General features: G+C 35.8%; 1 protein-coding gene across 1 annotated transcript in view; it reads right to left on the bottom strand.

Moving 5' to 3' along the window:
- The window catches only part of LOC135203236 (nephrin-like), a 113,012-nt gene that overhangs the window by 16,058 nt on the left and 84,454 nt on the right, over positions 1-12,500 (bottom strand). The window contains 8 exon segments of the mRNA XM_064233012.1: positions 1-197; positions 2,856-3,197; positions 7,274-7,461; positions 7,946-8,054; positions 8,355-8,514; positions 9,215-9,345; positions 9,997-10,141; positions 11,939-12,090. The exon segment at positions 1-197 is cut by the window's left edge and continues 43 nt beyond it. Coding sequence (XP_064089082.1) covers positions 1-197; positions 2,856-3,197; positions 7,274-7,461; positions 7,946-8,054; positions 8,355-8,514; positions 9,215-9,345; positions 9,997-10,141; positions 11,939-12,090 — 1,424 coding nt within the window.

Below are 12,500 nucleotides of genomic sequence, written 5' to 3'. Positions count from 1 at the left end.
GGAAGGCTCGTCATGGCGCCTCAGGGGGAGGGTGGCTGGCGACCCGCCCTTGTCGTACAGCATCTTGACCTCGGGCTTCCGAGGGCGTGGCTGACGGGACCGCACGACGATCACGATGACGATCACCATCAGGAGGATCGAAGCCAAAACCCCGAACAGTACCGCTAGGATCGGCGTGAGGGCTATGGTGCCTGACCCTGTTTTGGGGGAGGGAGGGGAAAAGAAGGGTTATATAATAATCCTTCTATTATGTGCTTGTGAAAAATAACTTTCTTTTTGTTTCTAAATACAATTCGAAATGATTTCACCACGTTTTGTGGTTTCTCGTCACTGGCTTCGATTAGTTACATGGCTTGTGAGTGTACTTTTATACCAAACTAGACACTTTCCGCTATGTTTATTCTAACGCATGCTTCACTTTTTTGCTATAAAAGCGTTAGTTGCTTATAGCCGTGTACTAATCTAAAACTGTATATATATAATATATATATATATATATATATATTAATATATTATAATAGTATTATATATTATTTATATATCATTCTTCCGTCATATTCTTTTAAAAATGGATAATCTTCCTTGGTCCCAATTAATTCTCATAGCCTGACTCCTATTCAAATCTAATTTCTCAGCTTTTTCTGGTTAATAATTCGAAACTTTTTCACCAGTTTTTGCAGTTTTTCGTCGTTATTAATCATTAATTATCTTATCTATAGGTACTTTTACACCAAACCAGCCAGTTTCCGGTGCATTTGATCTAACGCTTGCTACCTAATGCTATATATTTCTAACCACTTTCCAGACAAGATATAAAGATCATACAATATAAAACTTATTCAAATTTATTTCCTTTTCGATTATTTCTTATTTTCTAAACATTTTTCAGACAAACATGCAAACATGCAGATGAACACAGGTCAATTTCTGTCCTGATATTTTTGTTTTAAATACAAATTTCTTGACCCTTATCGAACAGACATTAGAATTATACGAGAAACATCTACCATCCATAAGGCTGTGCTATTAAAAGCCTTTAATTTTCTGAATAGGATGAATTTATCCAGTAAATAACCACACTTAACATTACATCAAACATTTAAATATGTAAACCAAAAAAAATATATATATATCATGCATAACATATACTTAAAGTATGTATACTGTATATTCTTGCTGATTATACAGATTATATTATATACAATCTGGCAACATATAACACTGAGCTGGAATTTTAAGATTGAAGTAGGAATTATTTTTCCCATAGTTATTAACTAAAAAAAAATAGATTAACTTCTTAAAGATAATTGTTGACCTTCGCTAAAAAAAATTATATATATTTATTTAATGGCTAGAAACAGCATATATGGATGGCTGAATATTTCAAGAAGTATAATAAATGTGTACGCTATAATTATTATATATATATATATATATATAAATATTTTATATATATATATTTTTTTTATATATATATATATAATTTTTGCAGGTTTGTCTGAAGTATCTGTTGAAATAACAACTGTAACTACTATATTCTATAAAATATTTAGTTAGCTATGCTAATTAAACTATACAATCTAGCTTTCTGAAAGGAAAACAGACTTATTTTACGCACTGTAGGTAACAGTCCTTGGCAATCAATCCCAAGTTGATTTTTCAGTAATCATTCTTCCTAATTATAAATATAAAACGTATATTTATTAGTCTGGAAAAGCTAAAAGAGTACATTTAATTAATATGTCTTATCGCCTTCATGGGCTAAGCTATTCAAAATGCAGATGCTGGAATTAAGTATAAAGAATCCTGGCTCACTACAATCTATAATCGTCATGCTTTCTATATTCTGCAATTTTTAAAACCACTACTGATTTATCTTCCACTATTTGCAACTGCTATTGATAGTGTCACTATCTACACAACCTACAGAATCAAGCTGTTTCTTCAGGAACAATAGCTATTATGTACATGCATCTATATCACCTATAATGCCAAAGTCTTTATCCTAAAACTATAGCAACTCTTCATAGAACCACATAGCTACGAAGCTGACGTATCTATATCACCTATAAAATCAAAGTGTTTGTATTTAACCTATAGCTACTATGCACAAGCTTCTACCCTAATATCAAGTTCTTTCCACTGAAACTATAGATAACACGTTGCATCAAATCTTCCTAGAACCACGGCTGTGGTGTTACTATAAATGTCACCTAAAAAATCAAGCTCTTTGTATCTATATATCTTTTAATACCAAGCCGATTTCCCACTAGAACTATAGCTGCTATGTAAATGCATCTATATACTTTTCCAAGAACCAAGTTAGTAGTGAGACTATAAAACTTATTATCCCAAACCTCATTGCTCCATCAGGGAATAATGAAACTGCTATTGATAGAGTCACTACAATATCAATCTTGATAATCGACCTATAATGCATTACATCACCTACAATATTAAATCTTGAGACTAGGCCTAAACCTACTAAGATAATGCGTCTATATACTCGTCCTAGACCTACGTTTTTGTTGAGACTAATCCCCAAAACCTCTCATATACAAGTCTTGAGACAGGCCTAAACCTACTAAGATAAAGCATCTATATAGCTACTTGTTCTAGACCAACGTTTTTGATGAGACTAATCCCCAAAACCTCTCAAATCCAAGTCTTGAGCCGAGAGTAGGCCTAACCAAAACCTCTCTAATCCAAGTCTTGAGACTAGGCCTAAACCTACTAAGATAACGCATCTATATACTCGTCCTAGACCGACGTTTTTGTGATGAGACTAAAACCTTTAGTACTCCTCCCCCAAAAACCTCTCTGAAATCCTCCCTCCGCCAGACTCCCCTACTAACCAGGGCTGGTCCTCTTCTCGGCGACATCCTTCAGCGTTACGATGGCCATGCGCATGGCGTCGCTCTGGCCCTTCTTGTTCACGCCCATGATGGTGAGCACGTACTCCGTGCCGGGTTCCAGCCCAGTCAGCAGGAACTCGGGCTTGGGCGAAGTGGAGGTATTGGCCAGGACGCGCGGCGCCTCCTTCTTCTTATCGTGGGCGCGCGTGTGGGCGCGGGCGTGGCTGACGCGTAGCATGAACGTCTGTTCCATGCCGCCGTCCCAACCCGCTTGGCACCTGACGGAGGCGCCCACGGAGGTCACGTTGTCAACGGTGCAGTTGTTGACGGGGTCGGGGGCGGCTGTTCGGGGAGAAGAAGAGAGAACGTCATGAGAGAGAGAGAGAGAGAGAGAGAGAGAGAGAGAAGGGGGAAGAGAGAAGGGGGCGGGGACAAGGAAGGGACAAAAATTAAAAGGTGTGAGAGAGAGAGAGAGAGAGAGGGGAATAGTAGAGAGGTGGGGGGGGGGGGGGGGGGGGGGTGGGGGGGGGTGGGCAGGAAGGAACAGAGATTAAAACGAGAGAGAGAGAGAGAGAGCTCTAGGGGAAGGAATATGGAATGGGAACTCAGAAATAGGGTTAATGTAGAAAAAGAAGAAGAAGAAGAAGAAGAGAGAGAGAGAGAGAGAGAGAGAGAGAGAGAGAGTTGAAAGAAGAGGAGAAACTCAGGAAACGGGTAGAGGGAAAAGAAAGAGAATCAGATAGAGATCAGATATAAAGTATTAATTTTGTTCAGTCATCTATAAATGAGTTAGTCAAATTCGCCTTTAATTATAATTCTATAATCTTGTGTTTGTTGTTGTACGCGTTTTGTCAAACGTTATGTTATTCGTACAATATTATCATCATAGAAATAAAAATTAATGCAATTTGTAAAAATGTAAAATTATCTATGTACAGATAAACACGACATAACAGCAGGTCTAGTTTATTGTACAAAGCGGTTTTTCCAAGTCTTATGCTTACACCTGCAAGTTAATGAAATTTAACTTATAATAAACTATGTACGGAAAACGTTGTATAACAGCAGGGTTCAGACTTTATTTTCTTTTCTTTTTAGTACACGTTGAATAGTTTTTTTCACGCCCTACAGCTAAAAACTACTTGGTGATTGCCCATATAAGCCAAATGATATTCATATTCTATGTACAACGAAAAATTTTCTCAGAAAGGTCTGCTAATGGCTAACTTGGGCAGAAATTTCATGTCTACAAGTTCTCCTGCGTATGTTGGTACTAAATCCTTTGCGAAGGCCTTAATTTATTCAAAAATTTCCTTTCTGGAACGTAAACAATTGATGATCAGCCACTTTAAAAGGAACTTTGGACATTAGCCATCCAATGCTTCTACCTAAAGTGGTTCTGATATAGATTTCGTATCTATAAGTTTTAATGTTTTTGTTTAGTAAAGGTATACTTTGTGAAAGACCTTAATCTATTTAGATTTTTTATCCTGTAAGTAGAAAAAAATATGATTATCCACTTTTTTTAATGAGGGCTTAGGAAATTAGCCAGCCACCGTCTCAGTCTAAAGGGCCAAATGAACAAAATAAATCAGTTTCTTTGAAACCGAAAAGTAACTTTGAAGAACTGTGATCAACTAAGGAGAAAATGGCCAGACATAATTCTTGAGTGTTCTGTTGACAAATGGAATTCCAGAGGTCTACAGCAGACCTTTTATCCTTGAACACCTGCTCACCAGTTCATGTAGCTCTTGGGCAAGAGCAGACGATGGCATAAAGCTAGTTTTATCGAAACCAACAGCTGGAACACCATTAAAATTAGCGAGAATGAAAGTTGGAATGATTTATAAAAACCCGGATATAAAGGGAATTGAATCCCCAATGCCACAAGTAGAGACAAGATTGCTTTTACGAACCCTAATTATATACTTATATATATTTATATTTATCCCCACAAAATTATTGAGTAATATCTTACAGAACGCCCTAATTGGAGCCTACAATTATTAATAATAGCATCTGCAATATACCTTGTCTAAGTTAGGTTAAAATAAGTCACATTAGGAAGGTTAGGCTTTGATATATCCTGTATCCAGCCAAGGGTACGAGGAAGTCCGTGTTGCTTAGTGAAGTTTGTAACTTCTGGTAATAATAGATATTTATTCCTGGTATTTGGTCTCTAAACATCGGGTGAAATTAACCAATCAATCTTCACTGTTTAATTCAACAACGGTAAATTTTCTTTCGTACAGTTTCTACAAAGTGTCGTGACTATTATGTAGATCTTGCTGTATTTATTTCTCTTTAGTCAGTGCATGAAAGCAATACTAAAAGTTGTATTTATCAGAAAAATGTAAAAAAAAGAACTGGACTTGGTTACCAGTGATGCTGTTCACTTTAAAGTAATAACTCTAGAGGAAGCTTCAAACTGCGACTCCGGTGTTGACAGAAACTCACGCAAGAAAGGCAATATTAGTATTGACCACCACACTAAGAATTGAGCGTTCTCACATTCTACCCAGGAATCTAATGCAAACAGTGACCCTTTTAACTCCGTGAATTCGCTAAGCGTTGACACACGAAGAGCAATATTTAAAACCTTAGGTCTTTCTGGTTACAGGTTAGCGTTGACAAGGTTTAAAACATTAACTCTCGAGTTACAAGTTAGAGTTGACAAGACACATTAACACTCGGGTTGAAAGTTAACGCTGATAAGATTCAAAACATTGACTCTCCAGGGTTACAAGATAATGCCGACAAGGTTTCAGACAGTAACTATCTTGGGACACAAGTTAGCACTGACAAGATTTGTAACATTAACTCTCTCGGCCTACAAGTTAGAGCTGACAAGTTTTTGTGACATTAAATCTTTCTGTTTGCAGTGTTTTAAAGCATTAACTTACTCTGTTTACAAGTTAGCAATGACAAGTTTTAGAACATTAATTCCCTCTGTTTACAAGCTAACAATGACCAGTTTTAAAACATTAATTCTCTCGGGTTACAAGTTAGCGCTGACAAGTTTTGAAACAGTAAATCTCCCGGGTTACAAGTTAGCTCTGACAATATTTAAAACATCAATTCTCTCGGGTTACAAGTTAACGCTGACAAGATATGTAACATTAATTCTCTCAGGTTAAAAGTTAGTGCTGACAAGACCTTAAACATTAACTCTCTCGGGTTACAAGTTAGCGCTGACAAGATCTTAAACATTAACTCTCTCGGGTTACAAGTTAACGGCGACAAGATTTTAAACATTAACTCTCTCGGTTTACAAGTTAGTTCTGGCAAGATTAAAATCATTAAACCACTAGGCTACTGAGATAGCTTGAACTGACCTACACTTGCTAAGTACGTAATACTGTGTCTACTGTACCACGAATCGATTACTAAGTGACTAACTCAATAACCTTCTACACAACAAGGTGTATTATAGCCTTAATATGTTATATAAACATTAACTTCATGGCCTTAGAACATGCCAAGTTTGGGATCCCAAACGGGAAGTGAAAGCATCTTAATTCACTTTCAATTTCGGATCGAATTAGTTTTTGTGGAACTAAAGCATTTGAAGTAATCAAGAAGTTCAGGCGAGTCACAGTAACCTAAATATATAAGGTACCTAAATATATAAGGTACGTTTTTCCATAAACATATATGAACAGATAAAAATACATAGAAATTAACAAAGACATAAATACATAGAGACAACTATACGTACCTAAACAAAAATGACTATATTTAAAAAAAAATATGAATATTTTTTGTAAGTTTTGAATAATTATTTAGTCGTAATGAAAAAATATTTCGTTTAGTTATAAATGACATCACTACGGAAAATTATAGTAAAAAAAAGATTATGTTTAAGAAAAAAATTGTTTCCAGTTAATTCTGAGTTTGATAAAAATGTTTTCTTGCACATCAGAAAAAAATATGCAGATTAATATAAGACATTACTGAAAAAAGTTTTAGAAAACAAAAGATTTTGTTTTAAAAAAAGTGTTTCCAAAGAATTCTGTTTATTTTTCTTTTTAGCTATCTTCTGCTACAAATCAGAGTTATATTCTTATGAAGAGACATCACTGAGAAAAGTTTCAGACTAAAAATGAAGAAAAAAATTGATGACGTATCTTTAGCCATCAGATGAATATAAAAAATATTAAGACAACATTCTGCGTACTCACTGTTGTAACTTGGTCCAGTAAGAATGTGACACAATAAAACCCAATACATCAAACTTCTTAAACTAAGAATGAATAAATCTCTAAAAACACAAGACTTTCCAGCTGAGGTCTCTCACCCATTTCCCAGAACGTCCCATCAACTGACATCGACTAAATTTACACACTATGTAAAACAGATGTAAACACGGATTGTCCTCGTTTCCCGGTCACCAAGCACTGCTTGCTGAGTCGACTTACATGCGTGGATGACGTGGAAGATACAAGGTGTCAGCTGCCTTCCGACCTCGTTGTTGGCCCAGCAGAGGAGGGTCCCGTAGTCCAGGTGGGTCTTGGGAGTGTAAGAGGCCTGGCTCCTGCCCTTCCCGATGACCTTGAAGCTGCTGGAAGGAATGTCCACCACTTCTGAGGAGCTGTTGAAGGCCCATCTGGGAGTTTGGAGGAGAAGAGTAAGGGATGTTTATTGGTCTGGTTACGAAGACTTGTGGTAAACACACACACACACACACACACACACAAAACTGCTTTCTCTCTCTCTCTCTCTCTCTCTCTCTCTCTATGTATATACGTACATGTATAAAGGTATAAGCCACGAAGGAAAGTGAAACACTGTAGTAGCTGCAAGATCTTTCGACTCAATGTCCTTTACTTAGCAGACTGACTAAGTAAAGGACGTTGAGTCGAAAGATCTTGCAGCTACTCAAGTATTTCACTCTCCTTCGTGGCTTATACTTTTATTTATGCATTTATCACGTTCCAAACTCTCGTGATTCAGTTAAGCATATATATGTAAATATGCATATACACACATACATATCTGTTCCCTCCATACATCCTTTCCAAAATTTGTCACCATCCACGACCTTTGCTCAAGCGACGCCAGAGTACACAGATCCAACCAACTGTCCTTACCTGAAGTAATTAGGCTCCGGGTGGGCCTCTACATTACAGGTGACATTCAGTTCTTCGTGTTTACCTCCTCCGTATATGATCTTCTGGCCTGGGCGACATACGGGAGCAACTGGAAGGGAGAATGAATAAAATGTTTAGGATACAATCATATAAATAAATAAATAATAATAATAATAATAATAATAATAATAATAATAATAATAATAATTAATATAATTATTATTATTATTATTATTATTATTATTATTATTATTATTATTATTATTATTATTCAGAGGATGAGACCTATTCATATGGAACTAGCCAATCTCAGGGGCCACTGCCTTGAAAATCAAGCTTCCAAAGGATTTCAGCTGAATCATTAAAGAAGTAGGGAAATTTGAGTAGAAAAATGCACTTCAGCACTTACACTTTACGCTGAGTTGCACCGCGTTGGACTTTCCATGGCCGTGAACATTGGTGGCAGAGCAAGTGTACTGCCCTGAGGAACGCCTGTTTACTCGCTGAAGCACCAGACTCTGGTTGCTCTGTATAACGCCAGCTGTTACGTTGTGGACCAGCTCCTCGCCCTGCTTGGGGAAAGTTGAACGTTTACTGAGCTGTAACTTTTGAAAATTTAGCTGTGATATAGCCCCACAGCACTCCATTTTTGGCAAATGTTAAAATACATCTTTTCCCTCCATATCTTCTGGGTATTGAAACTTTACTGAACTGTATCTCTTGAGGATTTAGCTGTGATATCTCTACAGCACTCTATTTTTGGCAAATGTTAAAACACGTCTTTTCCTTCCATATCTTCTGAGTATGGGCTGTAACTCTTGAAAATTTAGCTGTGATATAGCCCTACAGCACTCCATTTTTGGCAAATGTTAATATACATCTTTTCTCTCCATATCTTTTGGGTATTGAAACTTTACTGAGCTGTAACTCTTGACAATTTAGCTGTGATATCCCTACAGAACACAAGTTTGGCAAATATTTATGTAGATTATTTTCCATCCGTATCTTCTGGGTATTGAAACTTTATTGAGCTGTATCTCTTGAGAATTTAGCTGTGATATCCATACAGAACACGTTTGACAAATATTTATATAGATTTTTTTCCATCTATATCTTCTGGGTATTGAAACTTACTGAGCTGTAACGATTGAGAATTCAGCTATAGTATATACCCATGTAAGATGTTTCAAGGTGAGAATGAATAAGAGAGAAATGAGAAACTGTAATGTCTCTACTAGTAATAGTACAATGCAGCCTCTAACAACTTACATTGTGGTACCACTGGACTTTGATAACCTTAGGATTGGCGTTGATGCCACACTCGAAGTAAACATCGTCTCCTTCTTTGATGTCATCCATATCCAGGCTTAAACCAGCTGCCAGGGATAATCTGGGAGTATCTGCGAAGCAGAATAAAAAAAACGAGCAAATATTATAAACAGAGATTCGGATCTTTTGATATTTTATTTCAGGCAGAAGGACACTATACCTACGGTGCATCACTATAACATGACTGGAAATAATAAAGTGAAATTCCATTGCATATATGATCAAAATGGCTTTAGAAATAATATATACATACACCTACATAACTACATGCACACACACAACCTAACACTATTACCAACAAATAACTATACCTAATAGATTCACATCAACCGTACATCTGATGTCTAGGCCAGTCTCTTACGACGCTCCTGATTGGCTGTTGATAAGGCAATCACAGGGCTGGAAACTCTCTCAGTCTCTCGAGAGAGTTCACATAGGCAGGATGTATGATCCACCTCTCCTTTTGGATACTTTTGAAAGCAGTATCCTTTATGAGAAGTGGAACACACATCTGCCTATGTGAGCTCTCGAGAGAGACTGAGAGTTTCCAGCCCTGTGATTGGCTTATCAACAACCAATCAGGATCGTCCGTTTAATAAAACGGACTGGCCATATACAACAGATGCACGCGGTTGATGTGAATCTACTATTACTTCCCCCACCCACACCCCCATTCATTCCAGCCTCACCCTCTTTCCCAACCAGATCATTCCTATACTCACAATGGACATTCAGCTTCCTGGAATCCTCCATGACAGCCGAGGGCACCATGGGGTTCTTCGCCCTGCAGAAGACGTACACGTCGTGATCCGCCAGGGAGGGCGTCAAATACAGCGTGGAACGACTGACGTTCCCTTCCTGGAACACCTGAGTGGAAAGGGAACAAGAGAGGGAAGGTATATTATCACCTGGTTTATTATACACCTGGGGTCGTTGTGCTACTGCTGGGATGAGGCCTTATTATTATTATTATTATTATTATTATTATTATTATTATTATTATTATTATTATTATTATTATTATTATTATTATTGAAAGTGATATGGTGGAGAGGTAAAAAAAGCAAAGATTGTTGGTACATTATGAAATAATGTCTCCTAATTATTGTTTGTTTGTATGGTGCTTTTACGTTGCATGGAACCAGTGGTTATTCAGCAACGGGACCAACGGCTTTACGTGACTTCTGAACCACGTCGAGAGTGAATTTCTATCTACCAGAAATACATCTCTCGCTCCTCAACGGAATGGCCGAGAATCGAACCCGCGCCACCACCGAGGTGGAACGCTAATACCATACCAACTACGCCGCTGAGGCGCTAACCCTAATTATTGTTAGAAGAATTATTATTGTGAAATATAAGGAAAAACTGCAATTGATAGAGCAAGAACTGAAGATTAAAATAATACTAAGATAATTAGTAAATTCATAGATTTTAATATAAAAAAGTAACAAATAAGTAAATATAAAGTATATGTATATAAACATTTTACATTTACTTATTTGTTTTATTTTATTATATATATATATATATATATATATATATAATCATATATATATATATATATATATATATATATATATATACAAATGTTTTTGGCCACGAAGGAAAAAAATGAAAAAGCGAGATAACCAAGTACTTTCGGTCCTGTTCGGACCCTTTGCCTCAGTAAAGGGTCCGAACAGGACCGAAAGTACTTTGCTGTCTCGCTTTTTCATATTTTCCTTCGTGGCAAAAAAACCTTTATTTATACAGCATCACGTTCTATATACCTTCGTGATCAAGTTATCATATAATATATAGATATATATATATATATATATATATATATATAATATATATTATATATATATATATATATATATATAATTGTAATTGCCACAATGCCCTCTCAACCTGAAGATCAAAGTTCAAAGAAATTTGAAGACATCGTGTTGACCGATACCGGGACGGTTAAAATCACCCATTTTCTATGACAGTTAAAATTCCTTATGCTGCATGGTAGTTAAAATCCCCTATTTTTCATGCAGTTAAAATTGTCCATTTTCAATGGTATCTAAAATCTCCCATTTTATACGGGAGTTTAAATCCCCTATTTTTATATGGGAGTTTTTAAATCTCCCATTTTATACGGGAGTTTAAATCCCCTATTTTTCATGGCATTTAAAATCACCCATTTTATTTTATATGGGAGTTTAAAACCCTCATCCCTTTTATATGGGGAGTTTAAATCTCCAATTTTTATATGTAAGTTTAAATATCCCCTATCCCCCTTCCCCATGGCAGTTAAAATCCCTCGTTTTCTATGACAGTTAAAATCCCCTATTTGTCATGGAAGTTAAAATTCCTTGTTTTCCATAGCAGTTAAAATTGTCTATTTTCAATGACATTTAAAATCCCTCATTTTCTCTGTCCGTTAAAATCTCCCAATGGAAGTTTTAATGCCCAATTTTCTATGACACTTGAAATCTAACAGCTAAAATGCACCATTTTTTATGGCAGTTAAAATCCCTCGTTTTCCAATGTGGTTAAAATCCCACATTTTCCATGGCAATTAAATCCACCCAATTTTCTACATTAATTAAAGCCATCCATTTTCTATAGCAGCTAAAATCACCCCATTTTCTACGACAAGTTTACTGATGCAGTTAACAAGGCACTCACCTGACTTCTGGTGTCAGTCATGAGAATCCCCCCCTTCCACCAGGTGATCGTCGCCGTGGGGCGGGAACCAGACGACTCGCAGACGATCTCGTACCGCTCTCCCTCCGCTAGGCTGTCCAGGGACCCCAGAATGCGGGCGTCTAGTGGGGGGACTTGGATGCGAAAGATATATATATATATATAAGATATGTGTATTATATATAAAATATTTATGATATATATATATTATATATAATATATATATATAATATATATATATATATATATATATATATATATATATATATATATATATTATATATATATATATATATATATATATATATATATATATATATATATATATATATATATATATATATATATATATATATACTTATATTATATATATATATATATATATATATTATATATATATATATATATATATATCTATTATATATTATATATATATCTATATCTATATATATATATGATATATATATATATATACTATATATATATATATATGATATATATATGTGTGTGTGTGTGTGTGTGTGTGTGTGTGTGTGTGTATCAT

Source organism: Macrobrachium nipponense, chromosome 33 (assembly GCF_015104395.2).
Source record: "Macrobrachium nipponense isolate FS-2020 chromosome 33, ASM1510439v2, whole genome shotgun sequence".
NCBI classification, from domain to species: domain Eukaryota; kingdom Metazoa; phylum Arthropoda; class Malacostraca; order Decapoda; family Palaemonidae; genus Macrobrachium; species Macrobrachium nipponense.
This window is presented reverse-complemented; position numbering and strand designations above follow the sequence as displayed.